Raw genomic sequence first — 23,802 nt, forward strand, 5'->3', positions numbered from 1 at the left:
AAGGAATTGCACTTTATTCAAACAGTATTCTCGGTACAATAATTAATAACTGTATATATATATATTTTACTCTCCTCATGCAAATTTTGCACATATACACTTACTGCTGAATGTTCATTGCCACCTTGCACTGAAAGTACTTGGTTACTGTCTAGAAGACTCTACAATCTACACTCTGTTACAATTTTTTTTTTTTATAATTTGCACTGTTCAAACTTGCTATTCACATTTTGGTTACAATTTTGTCATTTGTGTCTTTTGTTCTTTTTGTTACTATAATTCTTAAACACTTTTCTTGTGTGGCCAGGGTTAGAACTGAAATTTCTGTTCTCTCTGGGCTCAGAGAGAACAGAAATTTCAGTTCTCAATATGTCTGTGATATATTGTAGAAATGACAATAAAGCTGACTTTGACTTTGACTGTTTATTTTATTTTTTTAATCTGGGGCACATGTTGATCCCCTCCTTACCCCTCTGAATATTAACATCAGATTATTTATTTTCAGTAAAAAACAAACAAACAAACAAACAAAAAAACATTTTGTTTTACTTCAGCTATGGATTTGCAAATAATCCAACACACCCTTTTTAGATTTCTGGCTGGCTGTTACAATGCCAAGCATGCAGTGTTTTTATTTACTTGAACCCGTTCAACACGACTCACTAAGAGCGTGTGCCTAAATATGTACATGGTTTGACCATAAATCATTATGACCAGCTATTTCTGACCATTGAGACGTATTAGAACTAGAGACAGGACTGGAAGCCAGAAGCTGAAGCTGCAAATGTTGCGCATCCCCCTAGTGGCTGGCTGCAGTACAATTCTTAAGTCTCACTCCTCGTAAACATATAGCACAGTTTATTGACTAAAAATATTAAGATACGTTTCAGATCATTTTTTTCAGCAATTGATTGTTGTTGATTCAGTAGTTCTTACCATTGTGCTTTATTTTGAAATGTGTATTTTTTATATAGGTATAGTTTTAATTAGTTATTTGAGGCTTTAAGTAAAGTGTCATGATACACTGTGACTGACAGAGTGTTAGCGAGTAGGGGGGGAGGGGGGCGGACTTCTGTATCGAAACTAGAGCTCCGCAATGCAAGGGAGCAGCCTCTGGCTCTAAAAATGCAACATGCTCAAACCCACAAAAGGAAACATTTTGGCTTCAAATTTGAACAACAGGAGGAAGCAGCGACGCTTCGTTCATCTTTATCAATGTCGACATTTCTGACTAAACTGTTAACAAGATAAAAGTAAATCTTTGAGATTAATGGTGTTTGCCAAACAGTGTTCTGCACTCGGTTTGCTGTGTGTTTTTTTATGAGCCGCTGGGGTGCAGGTTGTCTTTGGGAGTTATGGTAATTTAATTTAAATGATACAACTCTCTTTAAAAGCATTCCCTGCAGAGGAGAAGAGGGGAGAGAAATCAAGTGTCTCACACCACCCCTTAAAATCACCTACAAAGAAAACAGCTGAAAAGACGAGCTTTGGTTCTGTAATCTAAGCACATCACAGGCATTTTAACAAGACCTCAGAAATTTCTTTCAACTTTCTTTTCGGCACTGTAATATTTGATTTTTTAAAGTTCATGCCCTAATACTGAGGAATCTAAGGCTTGAGATGGACAGAACTGGTTACCACAAGGAAGTTTAAATGCACTTTAAAGGAGACCGAGTAAATCTCTTGGTCAATGTTTTTGATTAGTTGCTGCTCTGATTTAGAACATGTTTGGTTTTTTATGTTTATATGCTAAATACCAGTTGTATTTTCATTGTTTTGTATTATATGCATTGGTCTGCTTTCTTGGCCAGGTAACTCTTAAAGTTTTTTTTTTATTATTTCAATAAGACTTTACCAGGATTAATAAAGGATATATATAAAAAGAAAATTATATTTTTACAGATTGCATGTAAAAAGGGTGTGTGTGGGGGGTGCTACCAGTATTAATGTAGATAACCTATTTACATGAAATTCAAGATCAAGGTGATAGATACCTGAGCACACTATAGCTTCATTTCATGAATTTATAAAGCTCACTATTTAATATGGTTTTATTTTCCATTAAGCACTTATACCATACAGAGTCTGACAAAAGTTTTAAGCTCATAATCTAATTTATGAAACAATAAAGTCTTTGTAAAATAATGGCTCTACAGAAAAGTATTTACAACATTTAAAAAACAAAAAAAGACATTTTATGCCGATTGATTAAACACAACTTCTAACTTTTTTATGTTCAATATGCAGAATCTTATCCCTCTATTTCATTGAAAGGAGCAGCTTTGTCTAAACTGGTCTTTCTTGTTTATTAGGGATTTCTGACAGGCATAAGGAGCGGGGAAAAGTAGGTTGCCATTGGGACTTTTATCTGCAGTCTGACAGGCCTTTGAGGCTGATGTACAGGGAGCTGACCATGGTGGCCTCCTCCTGCATGGACTCCTTCAGATCAGGCTCACCTACACACATCAGAGTCACCAGTCTCCTGGGCAACTTCCCCCTGAAAACAAGGTAGATGCAGGGGTTCACGCAGCTGTTCAGACTGGCCAGCAGCATCAAGATGGTAAAAGTAGCAGCTGGAAAGGAAAAATAATTAGTTTCAGTTTCTGATTATTTTTAGTATAATCAACTAAACTAATATTCACAGTGGTGGTAATTAACAACAAAATTTGTAGTTCAGAAATTATATATACATATATAAATGAAAATATTTCCTTTAAAGGCCTTGCAGGTAAATCCTGAGCCTGGTTCTGATTCTGCTGGAGGTTTCTTCTTGTTAAAATGGAGTCATTTCTTCCCACTGTCACCTACATGTTGGTCAGGGTGGTAGATTCCACCAAAGTGAAGATTTGACAAATCTGTTGGTTTTCTTACATAGTCAGTTTTTTTTCTATAGATCTGCATTTTGTGATATACTGAATGGTATTGTGTTGTATTGCAACTGATTTGAATCTGAATCTGTTGAGAATTTGGATTCATGATTTGGACTTTTTTTTAGCTGTATAATGCCCTGAGATTACTTTTGCTGTGAATTGGTGCTATTTAAAGAACGTGAATTGAATTGCGCCTCCTAGTTACTACCTTTCTATGTGACATTTGCATGATCTTATGCACGGTTGGGTTTTCTGTTAGTACTCCAGTTTCAGCCCACGGACCAAAAACATGCGTGTTAGGTTCATCGGTAACTCTAAATTGTCCGTAGGTGTGAGTAAGAGCATGAATGGTCGTCTGTCTCATCTGTCTTTATGCGTCTCTGTGAATAGACCTGCGATCTGTCCAGGGTGTCCCCTGCCTCTCACACAGTGACTGCTGGAGATAGGCACCAGCTGGATGAATGGATGGATAAATTGGACTGAATCTGAATATTTTATTCACATAAATGAATAAGTCATGACATGATTGTTGTTGGCTGCTATTTACGGATGATTTGCAGGGTTCATACATACACTATTTCTCATTTTGAAATTACATACTTCCTCAACCTAAAATGTTCTGATTTTTCTGTCAATTTGGGGGTCATTTTTATCTCAATACATCTGTAAATTTACTGCAATTGGCAGGTTTATCTGTATGATCATGTGAAATTGCTGGTTGTGGGAATGGTTTTACTAAAGGTACAATTTTTATTCATTTCGATGCATTTTGTGAGGATAAACTACATTTTGATCAGAACCTAACATATCTCTGTCATGCCTAGCAAGCACACTTTAACTGGTATTTTCTCCCCTTTAAATATCCATGGGCCTGTACACCTTGTCAGTTAAACGATTAAACTATTTTCTTTACTGGCATGATAAATAGTGTAGATAAGTAGTCCTACAAGAAAAAATGATATAAATTCTTTATTTTCGTTTCTGGAAAATCGTATTCTTAGTTGTAAAATGAGGGGGGGGAATGAACATTGTGCTGATTGTTATATACAAACACAATGTGAAATATACCAATAACTTTTTCTTTTAATATAGTAGAGTTTAGAAACTGTTTTTCAATACCCTGTTTTCTTTATTCCACATTTATCCAAAACTGGGAAACACTAAAGTCAAACTGCATATTTTCCCATAGTTTAAGAACAAACCTCTGATTATCTAAACTAAGTTTCAAGGTAAATGCACTTCATCTTTAAACTATCCCAGCTGCTAATAAGGACTGATTCCAGTGCCATGAGTGCCTCTCTGTTGCCTTTAACACAGCCTTTGTGTGTGTGTGCGTGTGTGTGAAGGGTAACTTACACTGGGTTGGAGCATCCTCATCCCACACGGACCAGAGCTGCACAGTGAAGAAAGGTGCCCAGCAGATGATGTAGGCCACCACGATGACCACGGTCATCTTCACCGTCTTCACCCTGGCCTTGGACAGCCCAGCCACGCTGCTGGCCCGGGAGGACAGCGGCTTGCAGACGGCCTCCCCGGCGTGCTGCGCCTTCATGTGGAAGCTGGCGTGCACGGCGCTGCAGATGCGCACCTGGCACACGATCACTGTCAGGACGGGCACGACGAAAATCACCAGAGTGGTCCAGGTCACGTAGGCTCTCAGCCCCCACGGCTTGATGAACTGAGCCCAGCAGTCGTACACGCCGGGAGCCACCTCCACCCGCGAGAAGATGAAGACCTGCGGGAGGCTGCCGATGAGGGAGACGCACCAGGCGGCGCACACCGGGCCGTTCCAGCGCGCCCTCCTCCGCTGGAAGGTCACCATGGGGTTGCAGATGGCCTGGTACCGGTCGATGGTCATCACCACGATCATGTAGGTGGACGCAAACATCCCGACCACCTGCAGGTACTTCACCGCGCGGCACAGCAGGTCCGGACCGACGAACCTGTCGGTGATGTCCCACATGAGCTGCGGGCACACTTGGAAGAACGTCACCACCAGGTCCGCGACGCACAGGTGGAACACGAAGACGCGCATCCTGGAGAGCTGCTTCCTCCGTCTCCACAGCACCAGCAGGAGCCCGAAGTTCAGGAGCCCCGCGGAGATGAAGATGACGGACAGGAGGGCTACTTCCAACCGAGCCAGGCGCTCGTCCCGGGGCTCTTCTCCAGGCAGGGAGCCCTCCTGGCTGCCGTTACTGGTGTTCACACTGAACCAAGACATGCCGTCACCACATACCCGCTCCGGGTGAAGCGCAAAGCAGGCATCTGGAGAATTCAACAATTGTGAGGGGAAAACTCAGCAAGAAGTCAATAAGTGGTTGTGGGGGAATTAGACATCCCTAAAAGCTACAATTGTTGAGCTTTTCCAAACAAACCTGGAGTGCTGACAGAAGAGAGGGGATGGTTTTATATCTCAGCTGCTCAGGAGGGAGGAGCAACAGGAGACATGGATTTGTCAATGTCAAAGAGTGTAAACACACACACACACTCAAAGAATGGCCAGACATCACCACTGTATAACTTAATGAGTCCTTCTCTGTACAAAAAGCAACATGGACAAACTTTCACTTTGCTCTATTTTTCCAGACATAAAAATAATTTTTGGGACTTAAACGTATTTCTTCACTAAATCCATTTGTCCTCTTTCTGTTTTCCCGGATCATTTCCATAAACTTCAAAGAATTAATGATAGGCATGTTGGATTGTGCCGTCACTGCACATTTTTCACGTCAGCAGCTGCAACGCTGACAGGCTACCTGTAGCACAGAGTCAAATCTTTACACTTTCATTGAAATGCAAATGAACAAAAATAGCCTAAAGCTAAACTGTGTAACTAAAATTATATTAGAGTGTGTATGTTTTCTTTCTGTGTGACTTTATTTTTGTAAGAGTCACCACCTTCAGAGGTTCCAGTTTTATTCTTTTTGGATAAATAAAAAAAAACAAATACAGTTATGAAATCTCTCCTAGAACACTTATTTGGGTTAACATGGACCAATTAGCTTGGGAGACTCTTCAGCTAATTTAAAGCTTTAGGTGACTGAGCAGTTCATCTTTGTCCATTTGGTAGTGGCTCTTCTTCCAGACGTCGCGGAGCATCTGTAGTGTGGCACCGATCTCTTTGCCCGAGGCGATTCCCACCTTCCTCAGGTCGTGGCCGCTGATGGGGAAGCGAGGGATGGACCACACGAGGAGCTCCGAGAGCAGCTTCTCCTCACCCTGATACTTCAGCAGCTCGCACACTTTACTCTGGGAGTCCGGCTCGCGGCTCTGAGGGGACACGGGAAATGTAAATCTAAAGTGATGCTTGTTTACACTGTGGTAATAAAGACTTCCTATAGTTCTCTTATTTCTCACACTGAACTGATAGCGACACAGCAACAAACAAAACAGCAACTGAAATTTTCTATTTGAGATATGCTTTTTTCCTCACTTTCCCCTGACTGCTTTATCTCCTTTTAATAATTCTTAGGGGTGGTTATCAATATACTCTGGGATTAAGCAAAAAAAAAAATCTTTTGACTGAAATTTATTTATTTTTATTTTTTACACTGAATCATATCCCCCCACCTGCCCACCACACATCTGAGAGCCTTTTTCCTGTGTATCTGTCTCTTCCCAAAGGTTTTCATGTACAGAGTCCACTGTGTACATGCCCTTAGTTAAAGTACACAGTATAGTGTTCTCTAATAAAGCAGTGTTCAAGTTATTAGACATGCACGCAATAAATAACTCAAAAATATTCCTGAACATTTGTTGTGGTGTCTGTCAGCGGAAATTATGAGCTATTGAAATTATTAAAGAAGTTCTTAAATATTATAGAAACATTACTGTTGTTGTTGCTTCCCTGCCCCACCACCAGTTGTAAGTAGGCCTGTCACAATAACAAATTTTGCTGGGCGATTAATTGTCTCAGGAATTATTGCGATAAACAATAATATCGTTTGGAGACCGTTTTAAACTAATGTAATGATAATAACTTAATGTTGCAAGTACGTCCTCAAAGATTAATAAACTTTACTTTCAAAAGAGCACTTAACTCTGGAACTGGAACACAAAATAAACAAAACAACTGAAAACAAAAATAAAATGGACTCCCAGCCTCCGTTAACAAAAAGTGCACTTAAATAAAAACTAAATACAACAAAAAAAGAAAACAAAAATAAAACCTACATTGAACCAAAACAGTATGGATTATTAAGTTTGTAAACTAAACTGCCCTTCAAAAAGTAATAATTATTAGTTTTATATAGAGTAGACGAGCAAAACTTCCAGTTTTATAAACAAAAAGTGCAAACTAACAAAAGCACACGGTGACAGAAGCACAAATGCGACATACAAAGGTTCAGCGGTTCTCCTCGGTCATTTGGTGTGAATCCGAAGTGCTCCCACACCGCTGCTGTTACTTCAACTTTGAAACCAATTCCATTTCGTTTCTTCCCCCCCAATATCAAACAGCGTTTCTTTAGCTTGCCAACTCCTAGTGGGGCGCTAATGCTGCAGAGCTACAAGCCAAGGCGCAGAGGCTTGGCTACCTGACGCGATAGGCCACGCCCCCCTGTCACTAAGAGAAAGGGCGGGGGTCAGTGAAGAGCACCGGAGCCTTTTGTCATCCAGTGTCTTCAGTAGAAAGAGAGAGAGAGACACGAAGGAACGATAACGCCGATAAATTAAAATGATCAACCTCATTTTAATTTATCCTGCGATTGATTGATTTATTGTTTATCACGACAGGCCTAGTTGTAAGCTATTTAAGATGTTAAGGAGCTACTTCTACTGGCACAAAACCCAAAATGTGTTTGAATAACATTTACAATAAAAGATGAATGATGATGTTGATCAAACTGTGACTACACTAAAAAGTATCTCAGAATAATAAACCTTCTATACTTGTGTATGTATAATGTATATTGTCACAGAATGTGTCCTTTTTTTCTCCTTCCGGTTATTAAAGACAGAAACTTACATCAATGATGAAGTCAGTGAAAGGTCTGAGGTTGTCCGGCTCTTCTTGGTTCCTGCGGAGCTCCCGCCGGTGTTTGACCAGGAACAGAGCCAGGTTCTTCTCCTCCCGGGACACCTTCAGCCGGATGTCCATCTTTTCCACCTCCTCCGACCAGCGGAACAGGGCAGCCAGGATGGTCATGGGTTTGGGAGAGCGGTCTTTGGCGTTCTGCCACACACGCTTCATCTCGTCAACATCGCCATCTGGAGGTAGACCTGAGGTGTAGCAGGGACAAGGAGAGAAAAACCACGAGACAATTCTCATTTATCTAAACTAAAATATAGTTTTAATCTTATTTATTACCTGTTATCTCCTGCTCTGCTCTGAGGTTTAAAACAATGAAACGTTAATTAACTGAAAGTCATTATCTGGATAGAAAAGTGGAAAACAACTGATTGTTCAGAACAGAATTAGCTCAAAAACATAAAATTAAACTTTTCCTCTTTAAAACTGTCTAAACTGTTGGATTCTTAAAAAATGATGTCACTTTCAGCAAACTCAGAACTGCTAAAACTTATGGAAGCAGCAGGAGTGGACGTCGTTTTTCCACACACAACTTTTCCATTTTGGCTTTGATGTTCTTTAAGAAATTATGACATGGAATCTGCTTTATGTTTTTGTACACTAGTTTAGATTTGAATCATTTTAGACCCTGGTACTGATGGTTCTCATTAAATCCTGATACATAAAACCCTAGATTTAACAGAGGGTGTATTTTCTTTGTCCCATCCCTGGCTGTAGAACTTCACTTGTGAAAAACTAAAAGTGATTTGTAGTCTTGTTTAAGAAGGTTTGCCTGGCTTTCTTTATAACATGAATACAAAATGAATGATTGTATCTGAACATGCTAATATATTTACCTTTCCCACAAATTTAAACCCCACCCCAGTCATGTTTCTCACCTATATACTGAGCCAGCTCCAGATCGTAGATCAGCTCCAGCAGATGAGCAGCGTGGTTACCAACCACGATCTTCTTCAGTTCCACCCAAATCCTTTCTCCCGATATAGCTGCCAGTCCTCGGCCATTTGCCCTGATGGCGGCCAGAGTCTCAGGCTCATGGTTGTCAGGCTTTAAAGCCACCCGGCCGTAAAACCTGGAACAAAGTGACAGAGCCGTGATCAATGCGCCCACTTCAAATCAACAAGCAGCATGACGTCATTTATGCTTTGGATGAGTGAGGCAGCCAACCTGAAGTATCTCAGGATTCTCAGGTAGTCCTCTTGTATCCTTTGTTCAGCGCTGCCAACAAAACGGACTTTATGGTTCTGGAGGTCTTCATATCCTTTAAAATAGTCATATAATGTGCCATCAAGCCCTGAAAGGAGAAAGAATTCATTCTTTAATCTTATAAGGGTAACAAGTAGGAAACATTACATCATCTTTCCTCCTCAACACAGTTCGTGTGCAAAAGAAAACAGCAGTTACCTAAAAACATGGAGTTAATGGTGAGGTCTCTCCGCTCTGAGTCTTTCTGCCAGTCAGTGGTGAACTCCACCTCTGCATGCCGTCCATCTGTCTGCACATCCACCCGCAATGTGGTCACCTCAAAGTTCTCATTGTGCAGCTGTAAAAGAGGACCAACAGAAAGAAAACTCTGTTCTCACAGTGCTGTGAACACAAGGGACACGACCAGAAGACTACCTGTGTGTGTTTAACCTTCCTTGCACCAATCACACACTAGTGTTAAAGCTACTCGTTTTCCCCAGAGTTTGATGTCTGTTTCTCAGATAAAACATTACAGGAATAAACATTTCAAACAGAAATGGGGCCTTGTTATTAGGCTGATTTTCATTGAACGCATCGCTTAGTTTTCAGAGATTCACAAACTATTTTTTTTTCTTCATTTTTTAAAAAATCCTGTCATATCCTGTGCAGTTTTAGCCATTCAAGTGTTAAAACGTTCAGCTCATTCATGACATTTTTGGAACTTTTATCCTGTTCAAATTAACTTCATTTACATGTTTTCCCCATAGAAATACAGCGGGATCTCTTCAATTTATTCAAAAACATTGCTCTCTTCAAAAAAATCTGTTTTTGTCTTATGCTACTTTGTTGTTAGTTGCCATTCTGCTATTTTGAACTTTGAGCTAGCCTTTTGCTGCTTTTAGCTTCTAGCTAGTCTTCTGCTTCTTTAAGCTTTACCAACTCAGTTTCAGCTTCTTCAGCAAATTCCAGAAAAGTCATTCAGTACTTGTTCATGCTGCATTTTAAAAGAAATTGTAATCTCTCTAGTTTGACTGGAAATTATGTTGGAACATACTCAAAAGGCCCAAGATATCGTGTAAACCTTAAACATGAGGTTAGTTTTATTCTGAACTCCTATTACATTTCATTCACTTGCTTTAACTTTAAACTATGTTTTAATGTGATCCAGTCGTACCTTCAAACTCAAGCTGCCTGTTTGATGATGAGTTGAGTTCCTTGAAGAAGTTAGGGGCCTCACTCCAATTTCATAGACTTTTATGATGTTGTTGAAGTTTTTTCGAAAAGATCAGCTCTCAGACAAAGTCGTTTGAAACCGAAGAGGAAAACTGAACCAAAATCTACGGCACTAGAAGAGATGCTGCGGTATCAGCAATGAGCCAAGTGCTGATGAATCTTGAGGGTCTGATCCACCAGCTCTCTTATTTCTCAGTTTTACATGTTTTTAAATCCTCTCCTCGTGTCACAAACTGGTATTTACAAAGAAGCAAAGGGAGAAAAGCTGACACAAAAAGTTCTGGAAAAACAAGACTTTAGCACTGAATTTTTGACAAAATGGATACTTCTGTCAAAAAGATGTCAGTTTATTGCAATATAGGATATAGGGTGCAGTTCCCAATTCTCTCATGTTTAATACATTAACTTTGCTTGATTTAGTTCAATACCTCCTGTGAAAGTTACACCTGTACTTTCATGTCATCCCTCTGAAAACGCCACTTTCTTTCAGATTAGGTATCAAGCTGTTGGCAGGAGAACACAGGACGCTTCCCATTTGAGCGTGTTTTTGTTCAGCACCGAGATGATTTGATGTGAATCCAATTGAATTTAGACCAAAGAGCAAAAAACAACTGGGAAAACCTCAAATGTGTTCACCCAACCATCAGCAAAACTGTCAAAATCAGTAAAGGTTACAACTCCTTCTGATTTACCTATTCTGTCTGTAACTAATTGTATTTAATTATAAACTAGCATTCTTTGAAGGAATGCATATCATAATGGTTACTTTATGAATTTCAAAAAAATCCATCCAGTGGTTCATGAGATATTTTGTGACTTACGCACACCTAGGCAATTACATGATCGCCTACTTGTCATGGCAATGGGTGATCAATATAGTGAGCAAATATTGATTAACCTACAGTTCTAAACAGCTTTGTCAAGCTAAGTCTAAAATGAATAAAGACTTGAAACACTGCCTCAGCATTTCTGGGTAAATTTCGTTAAAAAGAGATGAGTGCAACTGTTAACTTAAAAATATCCATAGCCTGACATAATGTTGGTCTGACCCTACGTAAAAACTAGAAAAAAATGTATTACTTATTCGCAAATTTTGTTGATGAAACTGGTCTAGCACACAAAGTAATTAACCTATCGGTTTAAAACTCTGTGTCAAAACAATTTTAAAAACCTAATTTCTGAAGATAACATCATTCTGCTCTTGCTTCTTTTTTGTCTTCAGTCTCACAGCTCAGCTCATATGGATAAGCAATAGCTCAGCCACTGAACTCAGGAAAAAAAAATATTTAAGTTAAATATATAGCGAGTAGTTTAACAAACTTCAGAGCATCTTTTAAAAACACGACATCTCTTCTTCAGCGTCTTACTCGGGCTGTAATGGTCCCGTGCTTCTCTCCTTTATTGTTGATCATCCTGATCCCTGCCGTTTGGAACATGTGCTTCATCTCCTCCGGAGTGGCCGTGGTGGCAAAGTCCACATCCTCAGGACGCTTCCCAGCCAGCAGGTCCCGCACGGCGCCCCCAGCGATCCGCAGCTCATACCGGTGCTTCGCAAACACCTCTAGGGGGAAAAACAAAAACCTGCACAATGAAGTTGTGAAATACTCAGACATGGAATTAATTCTTTTTATTTTATCGACCTTCTAGAAAATATTTCAACAAAACTTAAAGATTTTAAACTGCAAACTCTGCCTTTCCCTGATGGAGTACATTTATAGGAAAAAAAATTATTTTCAGGAGCAATCTTCTTTGATCTATCAAATGTAACTGAATGTTCTGTTTCTTTATTAACAGGCTGGTAAAAAGGTCTGATGTTGACTCTAAGTGTGTTTTTGCCATCTGAAGCTGTTGTTTTGCTCCTGAAACAGGTTGCATAAACAAAACCACTTACAGAAGAGAACAGTTTGAGAGCCGAAGCTGAAACTTGTCGACACCAATGAAATCCATTTTAATCTGTTTTCAGAGTTTCTTTTTTCCTGCAACATCTTTTTCAGCATTTCAGAATGTAATATGTAGGATGCAAGATGTAACGTTAATAATTAATAATTTAGAATAATAGAAACAGAAAAAGCACAATTTGGTGCAAAAAAACAAACCGCAAAAAGATTAAAGTGGACTTTTTTAAGGTCTTACACTTTTGAGGACAGCAACATAAAAAACTGGATGTCCAAAAGACAACTAAATTAGTTGAACTGAACTTTTTCAAAGCATTTTAGCAGTAAAGAAAAACATATCCAGAAAGATGAAACTAGCTTGAATAGCATCTATACAAAGGTCTTCAGAGTTTGATGGTGATACAGGAGAGGACAATTAATTAATTCTGAAATGTGAAAGATAAAATATCAGCTCAGATTCAGGCAAATATAACAAAGCTGACTTATCAGTAAGGATGGACTGAAAAGTCACCATGAGACAGCAACTACTGAGTTTTTGTGACAGGACTTAAAAAAGATTATTTAATATATTGACAATCCAGGTTATACAACTAGTGCTGAATAATCCACTTTAACTTTTCAACAAGGCTCGTGCAGCCACAGCACGTGTGTCTCACCTGCCAGCCCGTTCAGTCCGTCCGTGAAGAGAGACTGAAACTCGTCGGTCTTCAGTCGCATAGTAAAGAGACTCCGAAAACACACTGCTCTACTAACCGCACGAACACTCGCCAGTCTGCTCCACATCTGCACAAACCCGCAGCGGGGAGCAGTCACCTGTTTGTGTCCGCAGGTGAGCTAGCTAGCTAATGTTATCGTCACGCGCCGCACGTTCAGCCCCTAACCAGCAAAGAAGCAGCATCAGCGTGTGATGTAAAACACAACAAATAGGAATATAAAACTTTCATGAATATGTTAAGTCGTTTTATTTCGTAAATGTTGTTCTGTCATCTCCGGTCACCTAGCATGAACCGTTGCAGGAAGCGTTGTATAAAAACGTGCGCCTTCTTACCAATCGCGAAACGTTTCGTCACGCATTGAGGGCGGGGTTTAAGAATGTGTTTTGTCTCGCGAGATTTCCTTCATGTGGTTTGTTTTGTTTTTAGCGGCTGCTCGTCTGTGTTCTTCAGATAAATAAACTGGAAGTAAATGGCTTTAGAAGAGTTTGTGCAGACCGTGGATAACAGAGCATCAAACCTTACAGCAAACTGCTTCATTATCAATTAATTTGCGCTAATTGCATGTGGGACATAATGAGAAACACATTGTAAAGTGCTTTAAAGAATCTGGATGCGGTTAAAAAGGTGTAAACTCTATAAATCTAGAGCATGTACTTGCAGTTTCATTCTCTAAAGTAAAAAAAGAAAAGAAACAAGTCCAGGTTTCCCACCATGGATAAAATAAACCTCTTCTAATAAACACAAAATGGCAGTAATACAATGAGAAACAACACCAAGCAGAGTGGTGGTTTAAAATGCTATTAAAAGTGTATTTAGTCACCGGAGACTGAAAAGACTGAACGTTCCTTCGTGCTTTGAGCCTTCAGTCAAAGGCACATAAACTGATAACTTGACAAAGTGAAAATTCCCCATAGCACGACCACAAGCAATTAGATGACTGATCTTAGTTTCCTTAAGCTTTCTGCAGAGGTGGACAGTAACTATATTTATTGTGTAACTGTAATTGAATTGAGGTCTGAACATATATATTTTTTAAAGTAAATAAGGGAGCCAATACATAAACACTGAGGCATCCTTATCACTATTCGGCTGTTATTCTTCCATTGTTGTCACATTTATTTATTTGTGGCAAAAAGTGTGACCTAAATGTTCCCCATTTCCAATTTGTAATTAAAGCACAGAGATATGCAGGAAATTTAAAAATATTTTATACCAGCTGCCATGTGGTTCATTTACCATGATTTGTTATTGAACAAGTTGAGCACTGTGGGGTGGTTTCATATTGCATTATCCAGGTGTGTTAAATGTTTTGAGTGGATTTGTTTCAGTTTGTTTTTGCACTTTATCTTGTAAAGGTTTTTCTTTTAACACTTTTTCGACCTCTGGAACCTTGACAGCAGTCTTCAAAAAAGAGTTGTTTGAAAAGCCAGATACCTTAATATAGCTTGATACATAACATCCATCCATCCATCCATCCATCCATCCATCCATCCATCCATCCATCCATCCTGCTGCTGAGCTCTTTTGATGGGACGCTTGTCCAAAGAGTTTTGTTTTGTTTGTTTGTTTGTTTTTTAAGCAGCTGGACTTATTTTCTCATTTACAATTTTCACTTTGAATCGAGAAAGTAAAACGTCTTTGACAAACTAGAGATGAACTCCAGTCGCTTTATTTAAAAACTGTTAGGGCTTGTCTTGTCCTTGATGACTGAGAATCTACACCAACATGATGTAGACCTTGTTATATTGTTCTATAGGTATTGTTTTAATGAACTCCCTGATTTACAAAATGTGAATAAATCTACAAAATACTAATTTCTTAAACTGTCTGTGAAACCTTCATTGTTGTTGTCTAGGCAACATCTAACCCAGCTGTGTGCAACCCTGGTCCTGGAGGGCCACTATCCTGCATGTTTTAAAGGTTTCTCTGCTCCAGCACAACTGATTTGAATCAATAGGTAAATAAGAGGTCTATGTAGAATATAAAGAGGTAATTCAACCATTAAATCAAGTGTGTTGGAGATGGGAAACAACGAAAAGAAAAGCAGAATAGTGACCCTTGAGGACCAGGGTTGCACACTCCTAATCTAACCACTAGATGGAGCCAGTGACTACATAGGACCACAGGAGAGCTTTTAGGAGGGTCAGAACGCTGAAACTAGACTCATGTGTCTCATGTGTCTGGACTCATGTCTCTGCTGTCCCCTCCATAGGATCCTGGACCCCTGGGAGATGTTCACAGCCATGACCGTGGTCCTCAGTGGTTCATTATCAGTAGGATTTAACAGAGCTGTAACAAACTGCTTCATTGGGGTGAACAACAAAGTACATTTTTCACAAATGGTTCAACTTCATTTATAACTTTGTCTTACTAAAGAATTTCACACTAACTTTTGCTTTTCTATCTGTATTACAGTGATTTTTTTCACATGCTTCTTTTTTGCGTCCACAACTCGAAGGATCAAAAGGAGTTCTTCAAGATGAAGAGGAGTCTGGTGGGAAGTTGTGTTCATATGTTCTTTTTAAAAGATCCTAAAATGACCTAACATTGAAAGAAGCACTTTTCTGCTTTTCTTTTTTTTTTCAGTGTCTCTTTTTCTAAATCTCCTTAAGTTTCTCATTCAGCATGTGGTTAAAAAGAAATGTGTAAACTGAAAGACTTTAGCTCTACCTCAGGGTATCTCGTGTCACACCTTTCTCAGAACTTGTCAGGGCCCTTTTTTTCCCCGCAGCAATGAGGGCATCACATCTCTGCTGTGCAGCGATGCGATATGCGTCCTGTGCAACACAGCTGCAGGCTTCTCCTTTTGTGAAATCTGTGTTTAATCAGTCTCAGAAAGCCGTCGGCTCTGCCAGCTTGCACTCAAGTCAGAATGTGAAAGCAGCACAAGTGGTGCCTTTTAACAAAAACTGAAAAGTGCACCGTAAGCACACGTCACTGCCAAGACTGGATTGTTTCAAGGTTTCAAACGCGAAGGTCTAATATTGATCTCATCTGTCTCTGTAAATAGAAACAAGAAAAACATCTTTATGCTCTTGCAAATAAGGAGACGCACCAAGGAGTGAACACTGCTTTGACTCCAATCTGATCACTGTTCATATTTAGAAAAAGAACTTGGAGTGATATCCATCGGGAGTCCTCCTGAACCTGCATGATTTTAATCTTGACTTTACCTCTTGTGTGATGGATTTGTTCTCTTTAAATCAGTGCCAGTAGATTATAGTGGTGTGAGCTGAGACCTTTGCAGCCACAAAGCTCCAAACCTGGATTATTCGCTCTGTCAGCTGCTTCTGCCGCTCTTGTTTTATTGGATTCCATTTATAATCATCTGCAGATAAAGAAAATCGATGTAGAACATAAAACTCCTTCTTGGGATAGGTTGTAAAAAAAAAGAAAAAAGAGGGGGCATAAAGAACACTATCCTTTTGATTTTAAAAATAGCCAGAACACATTTTTATATCTTTTTTATTTTACAAGTTGACTCAATTTCTTAAGGCGATAAAGCAAAAGTTCGTTTTTATTTGCTAACTTTTTGAAGAGGGTTGCTGTGGAGTCATAATGGGTCGTCAGTGTCCTACCTGCAGTAGATAGCAGTCGAAGTGTTTTCTGTTCTCATGTGGGGGTGGGTCAAGTGAACCACTGCTAGAAGAGTGTCTCTTTTTGAGCCAAATTCACATTGTGGTTTTTATATATTTTTTGTTTCAGATAGTTTTGTGGACCTGAGGGGTTTTACTACAACAGTGGTTCTGATGTTCCTTCGCTAACTCAAAGTTTCTGCTTTCATTTCTGTCTGCATTCACTTTTTCCCCACTCAAAATACACCAAGCTAACGAATAAAGTCCAAGGGAAAACAAAACTCCCTTTCATTCACACAGGACATCAGGACTATTCGTAGAAAAAGAAGAATACAAAGATCCTAATTGGAAAACACTGTTGCCAAATGTTGCAATCACTTTATTGATCAACTCAAATATTTTATTTTTTATGAAATAAATCTAATAAATTTTTAATGAACATCTCAGTAAATGTCAAAATGTAGCTTTACCACCCGTTGTACATTATAAACCTGAAATGGTTCTGATGGTGTTGTAACACAATCCATATGTTTTTTTATTTCTTTGTTTTGTTTTCTTTTTTTTATTATTTCTTCCTGCTGTCCAACTGCAGCTTCTAAATGGTGCACAATAGGTAACTTGTCTTACAAGAGTATTTCAGATATTTCTTATGGTGAACTACTTGATGCGACGTCATTAAGATTTAGTTTTAATACGATTATAATACTTAGTCTTTGTATTTGATAGATTGTATGATTAAATAAACATATATCCATGAATCAACATTGTGATTAAATTTAACAGTTAAAACGCTGACATTTCATCAGCACCTAAATGTGACATACCGACTGATTTATGATGACGTTCGTGTTATTTGTCAACCCAAGGTTTATTTTAAACCTCAGGCAGAGCTCTGATGACATAAATCTTGATACAGTCAGATTTTTCTGTCTAGGAGATCATTAAGAATAGAATCGGTGACCAAAATGAGCTCAAACAAAACTTTGAGCTTGTAGGTGCTCTACACAAACCCACTTCATAATATCCGAATTAACCCTTTAATGAAACGTCAGCACTCTGCTGTGGTCAGCAGCACGGCACCTGCCTCCTGCGTGTCAGTGTCTTAAACAGAGATCTTATATGATCTGTTGGAGCTCAGAGAAGGTGTTGTGAATGACTCTCAGCTAGTACCACACCAGGCGTAAGCCCAAGACCTGTAAAATTAACAGAGTTATAGTCATTTTCTATTTTCTAAGGTTGATTAGCTGTGGCAGCCATCTTGAATTGGGTTGATTCAAAAAGAAAGTGAGTTGTCGACGTACAGCCAGTGATACCTTTCTAAAACTTTAAAGTCCAACAATTAGCGTTATCTCCAACCAAATTCCAAATCACACTCCGTGGGTTTTGTTTACTATTACTGTGAACTCTCATCTGCAGGTTTTGAAAAACTGCCCGTGTCTGTCTGTCGGCAAAATATCTCAACCACTAGACAGATTTCATTGAAACTGTTTTAAACTAAAAGTTTTTCAATAAATCTGAACCCCTCTGTGGATTTTCTAACCGAAGCGGTAACAAACAAATGGACATCATCGTGTTGTCAAATATTTTTCAGTTCATAATCACCTCAGGCACAGATGCTCCCTAAGAACCTTGCTTCTCATAAAACAAATCCTTTTTAAAATCTGACAAGGAAGATTTCTAACCGTTTCTCCATACGTCATACTTTACGACTGCTGTCATGGCTGATGAGGTACTAAATACTGATGACTATCTGACAAAACATCACTTCAAAAATGACCACACTGTCCTTTTATTTTTTTCTAAACAAGACGCTCATGTTCAACACTTTTCCAATCCAGTAGTGATTTACGTCCTCCTCTGTGGTGCATCATCGCCATCATGTCCATATTGTGAAACCATGAGGAGTGAACTCGAGCTCTGATGGCAGCAGTTTCAAGTAAAGTCATGTCCCGGAGGGCACAGTGGGGGCCCTTGTTCTTGCTGGTGCAGGCCCAGCTGCTGTGTGGATCGCATTGACACGTGTGCGCTGCTGCGCGCTCAACAGGTGCGCGTCCTCGGTGTTTTCGACTTTGCTATGCTTGTGCTTTGCTAACTTTGTAGGGTTCAGAGAGATAACAGAAGCCTGCAGACTTGACAAACAAACAAATCCATTTGTTGTTTCTCCCTCTAGCAGCTACGCAACAACTCTGCTCCTCGTGTGAGCGTCTGCATCACAGGGTGCGCGCTGTACATTGTTTAGCTTTACAATGTTGTGTACACTTGAATGTCTTCTGCTGTCTGCACAGCGTCCCTCCTCCTTCAGTTTGGCTTTAGGCTGCCTGAGCCGATCCTGTACTCTCATAACTCACGCAGTCTGTCATTCAGCAGATCAGAAGGCTCCGGGCTAGAAGACTGATCATGTGACACATTAATGATGACCCACAGTGACCCCTCTGTAAGTTAAAGAAGATAATCCATAATAGCCCCATAAGCAAGACTTGTGCAAATGTGATTTGTCAGCTAATCCAACTGTTCGCCTTGTCTGAGCCATTACTTCCTGGATCTGCTTCTCATAAAGAAGCCGTGCCGCAACATGATTTACAGGACGTTTAATCTTCGTGTGGCTGGCTAGTTTCAGTCGTTCATGTGAGACAACCTGCAGGAGGCTGCAGGGCTGAAATCATTAGGAAACAGCTTTTTCTGTGTCCGTGCCAGAACCACAGCTTTGTCCGCCAGTATTGAGTGTTAGTTAAAGTGCTAATAATGTACATGTACTGTGGCTACAAGCCCTTTCACCTTGGTGCTTCTGGGTTCCGGCTGCTGGTGCCTGCCCGGTGTGTTGGGGGCTCTGGGGAGGCCCTTCCTGCTTGGTGCCGGGCGGTTTCTCTGCTGGGGGCTGGTGTGAGCACCGGGCCGTTGGGGGTCGGGTCTCGGGCTTGGCCTGCATGGCGGGAGGTGGTGCCGTGGCTGGGTTGGAGGGGCTGGTGCCCTGCGTTTCTCCCCGTACCTCTTTGTCCCGGGGGGCTGCTGACCCTGTGCTTCTCTGGCGACCTTCCTCTGTGCGGACACACAGCTGCCTTGGGGTGTTGCCCGGTGTCTGTTTGCCTGGGACTGCTGCTGCCTTCTGCGGCTGGATCCACCTGTCCTCTCTGCTCTTGGGTGCCATAGATGGCGGGCCTTCTACTGTTCATGACATTTTTTTAACTGTGCATCTGCAGGTGACATACCAGCACATATACACCCACAAAACATGAACACACTTTTTTTTATTTTTGACGTACTCTATATGGTATGCCTGATATGCCACAACAGGACAAAAAAAAAGTTAAAACATTCAATTTTCAAAAATGTGTTTTTTAGAGATTTACGAACTTCATGGATAACGTAAAAGGTCTATCATTCCTGGAAAGAATGCATATCGCTCACTGCCTTTTATCGCCAGAGCTTAATCTAAGATCCTCTTATGCTGAGAAAAGTTATAGCCATTTTGGTCAAACCTTAAAAATACCATAATGAGCAATCAACTGCATCCATCAACTTTGCGTTGCACAGACATTACTGCAGAAATGATCTGAAATTATTGCTGGAATTGTCCTCTGACCTCGCCTTTTGAAATTTTATCTGGTTCAAGTCTATGAACAAAATATTTGCATGAACTGCTATAAAAGTTTGTGAATTAGTGCCATTTTAAGACAACAGCAATCCACTTTGGTCTTGGTTGATATCTACTGTGTACAAAAGGTAAGACATTAATTATTCATAACACTTACGCAGAACCCCACCTCAAAATGGCCAAAATATTTCTAACATTTCTGTTCATTCGCTGTATGTTACCTCAGGAGTCAAACAGTTTTTTATTTTAGTTCATTTTTGGGTTTTCACCATTAGCTTAAAAGCAATATCAGCCCTTTTACACAGCAAATGACCAACTAAGAGTATTTCATGTACATACAGTACAGCTTGTAAATATAGGCAGGCTGAAACCATCGTTACATCGACACCTAAACTAGAGCTCGAAGGATGTGAAACTGTTCCCTCGAGAGTGTGTTGCTCATCCCTGACGAACAATAGAAACCAAATACGTTGTCATTTCACGCCGGTTCCAGTTCTTTGTATGATGGAGACATTTCTGTCTGTGGTTGCAGCCAAGCCCTAATCCACCCTCCACATGAGAGGAGGTCTCTCTGTACTGTGTTAAGTAAAGGCTAAGTACAGAGGGGCCTTTTGTTTTGTAGTCGAGTGTCAGCTGGAAGAGCCTCCCCTGATGTCAGGCTGCAGCTGGTGTGAAGCAGCAGAGAGGGGGGGCAGCTGGATGAACAGCACTCTAACCCCTCCCTCGCTGCCTCAGAGTGAGGCAGACAATGTGAAGGTGTCTGGGACCTCCCCTGAGCTCGCCCAACAAGCAGAACATTGAGGGGCACTGTGAGAGAGTAAATCTGCTTAGTGGCAGGAAAATGTGCGAGGGAGGAAGGAAGGAAGGGAGGGATAGGGGGGTAAAGGTTTCTAGCACAATATACTGGGGGGGGGGTGCACGGACAACATGTGTACAGCAGACTTTGCAAACACCAACGCCAACAGGGAGGGTTCGGTGCTATAAACTGTAGCTTGTCGTTCACACGGCTGACAGCAGAGGTTACAGAGAGGGTGTGCCGGCCTTTAAATACTGGTTTGGTTGGTTTGCGACACAGAAACGCACAAAACCAGCCTGACAACAGCACCGCAGTGAGAACACAGCTGAGCACCAGAGATCTGCATGATGAAAATCAACTCATTTATTCATTTCTTTTTCATTCTGGATAATACCAGTTCTGTCGCATTGCTAAAGGCACAGGAAAGAAGTTGATGTGCTTGGAATCATGTTACAAGTTTGACTTGATGAAAATGTAAATGAGACTAAGTTATATAGCTAATATATTTATTTTAAATTACTCCAAACAGAGGGCCGTTTGTGGTGTGAACTCATTTTAAAGGACGGTGAAGAATACCACCAAATAACAAACAATGATTCAATTTTTTTTAATCCAAACAAATGCAATAATACAAATTACTAAGAACCAGCTTAACAATTATCGTTCACTATATATTACATGTTTTTTAAAAACATAAAAAAATGCTCTAAAAAAAAAAAAGGGAACAGAACCAGTGTATTTACAACAGCAACACTTACTTACGGGTTCATTCTCTAGAGAGAAAAGACGAGCACCAGCCCATGATTTCCAGCATGGATCAAATAACCACGTTCTAAAAAAACACAAAACAGTAGTGGCAGTAATATCAGACTGGTGACTTCTGGTAATACTCAAACGGTGCAACAAATAAGTATTTGGCTCGATTATTGCGTATGTACTGACAGACTGAATACTTAGTAAAGAAAAAGCAACCAATGTTGTGAAAACCTGGGTGTAGTTACTGCAGAATGTTCAAAGAAAATCCTTATTTTAGTCATTGTGCTGAGTTCAGTCCTTCATGTTTATATTGTTCTTATCAATCCTTCATGGTGCAGTGTTCAGAAAACAGAACAGCATCAGTTATTTATGTTGTTCATTGATGCTCGGTTTCCTTTCGCAGACACTCTCAGTCCTTGCTTGGTAAAGTTAACTCTGAAAGCCAACACTGTCAAAGTTCAGTTCGAGTTCCCTCTGGCTGTGCCACAGTCCACCTCAGGGTCCCGGTTACGTTTCAGCGCACAGGTGGTATTCTCCACAAACACACTAAACTCCACAAGTTTCGTCAGTCAAAAGAAGTGAAAATGAGAGCACTTGATTTGTTTACACACTGAAAACCAAAAACAGTTCCTTCATTCTTTGAATCTTCTTTACACAAAAACAGGTAAGTGCAGTCTAAGGCACAATGACAGCTTGTTGAAGTGAAAATTCCCACAGCACGGCGACAGGCAACTAAACAATTGTTCCTGGTTTGGAGCCTTCATGCCAGTAAATGTGCTCATCTGGATCCACGCTGCTGTTGTGCATTTGGTTGCTGATGTGGGAGTCGATGTGGTTTACATCTACATAGGATCTGTAACAAACAAACAAGATTGAAGCACATTAGGCCATGTGCCTGTATCGGAAAATGTGCACAAAATACAAAAAACAATACAAAACTGTGCATGTTAGCACCTGTGCTTCAGGCATGCTAATATTAAATTAGGTTTCAACTGCAGGATTGAATATTGTCACTTATTGAAAATAAAAGATGCGGACTGATATTACACACATGCACAGCTTTGAATACTTAAAATGCAATAATGTTCAGAGGTCACATTTTCCCTTTGCAACACAGGAGCTCTTACACCAACACCAACGCAAAAACGCACCCTCAGGTGCATCGATATGGGGCAGTTGTGCCTCAGGAGGAAGAGTGGACATCTGCCAATTGCAAGTTTGGCTGTTTGATCCCAGTTCTCCCCACCAGTGTGTGTGTGTGAATGTGACTTGTAGTGTAAAAACTTGAATAGGTACGATTAGAAAATGGGGTATACGTAAATGCAGTCTGTTTACAATCAAAAACAAAACCACAAAACCTTGTCACCATCACCATGGTAACCACTAGGCCTAGTTTTACACTCTTGTCTCTCACTCTTCCTTGTGTGCTGTGAGTTTGATTATTTGGGGAAAGGGGGGCAAATTTTCCTGGTCACTGGCACAGGCAACTAATGCAGCTTCACCACCGAATTTCAAGGAGGCATCTGTGTATGAAAGGGGGCAAAGGTCCTGGTTGAATTGCAACACATGGACAGGGAGCTGCCTGTATGTGCTAGGAGGATGATAAAAATGCAAACGCAAACAAAGAAAACCAGTTTGAAATGTGACCACTGGATGAAAATATGCACCTGACAGGGGGGGTGGGTCAGGCATATTTTTAAACAAGCCATGCAGTTATCTTCTCATATAAGACAACCAAGGATTAAACAGCTAAAACAAAAATGCAAAGTTCACTTCAAAACATCAACAGGCAAAATGGTGAGATTATGCTGATGGCAGAGGCAAACGCACAGGCTCAGGCTATCGTTCTTTACTTACTATGAGCTACCTTTTGCAGAAGGCACCTTACTGAGCCTGTGCCCTCTGGAGAACTGTGTCTGCGCAGCAGGGCTGGAGGCCACCTGCCTGACTCGACAGCCAGGGGAGTATGAGGAAGAGGGCAGGGAGGAAGTGGAAGAGGAGGAGGAAGAACTAGCAGAGAAAATTGTACAGCGTCTCTGGCCGTCAGGGCTGTGCCAGGAGCCTTTTGAAAGCTGGGAAGTGCCATATCTATAAGAGAGCGGGGGCCGGTGGCCAGTTAAGGAGAGCAGAAGCATTCTTAAGCTCTGATGAAGAC

At 40.4% G+C, this 23,802-nt stretch overlaps 3 protein-coding genes across 6 annotated transcripts in view; all 3 read right to left on the bottom strand.

The window, feature by feature from the left end:
• Positions 1-195: 195 nt before the first annotated feature.
• si:dkey-178o16.4 (vasopressin V2 receptor) lies at positions 196-5,577 on the bottom strand. 2 transcript variants are annotated; one of them, XM_037975521.1, is made up of 2 exons: positions 4,227-5,577; positions 196-2,497 (listed from the first exon to the last, which is right to left on the bottom strand). In XM_037975521.1, the coding sequence occupies exons 1-2, from the start codon at positions 5,089-5,091 to the stop codon at positions 2,472-2,474; spliced, it is 891 nt and encodes a 296-aa protein (XP_037831449.1). In that variant the 5' UTR covers positions 5,092-5,577; the 3' UTR covers positions 196-2,471. The 2 variants fall into 2 exon arrangements, with proteins under 2 accessions (XP_037831449.1, XP_017291323.1); XM_017435834.3 differs by having other exon boundaries at positions 196-2,573.
• A 147-nt stretch (positions 5,578-5,724) lies between these two features.
• trnt1 (tRNA nucleotidyl transferase, CCA-adding, 1) lies at positions 5,725-13,260 on the bottom strand. The gene is made up of 7 exons (XM_017435832.3): positions 12,869-13,260; positions 11,685-11,878; positions 9,304-9,442; positions 9,067-9,193; positions 8,778-8,971; positions 7,837-8,090; positions 5,725-6,140 (listed from the first exon to the last, which is right to left on the bottom strand). Exons 1-7 carry the CDS (start codon positions 12,993-12,995, stop codon positions 5,895-5,897), a joined length of 1,281 nt encoding a protein of 426 aa, XP_017291321.1. The 5' UTR covers positions 12,996-13,260; the 3' UTR covers positions 5,725-5,894.
• Positions 13,261-21,482: 8,222 nt separating this feature from the next.
• frmd4ba (FERM domain containing 4Ba) overlaps positions 21,483-23,802 on the bottom strand; it is a 51,231-nt gene continuing 48,911 nt past the window's right edge. For all 3 annotated transcript variants that reach the window (XM_037975098.1, XM_037975097.1, XM_017435837.3), the window contains exon 23: positions 21,483-22,500. In XM_037975098.1, coding sequence (XP_037831026.1) covers positions 22,380-22,500 — 121 coding nt within the window. In that variant the 3' untranslated portion in view covers positions 21,483-22,379. The remainder of the gene's footprint in view (positions 22,501-23,802) is intronic.

This window comes from Kryptolebias marmoratus, linkage group LG4 (assembly GCF_001649575.2).
Source record: "Kryptolebias marmoratus isolate JLee-2015 linkage group LG4, ASM164957v2, whole genome shotgun sequence".
NCBI lineage: Eukaryota > Metazoa > Chordata > Actinopteri > Cyprinodontiformes > Rivulidae > Kryptolebias > Kryptolebias marmoratus.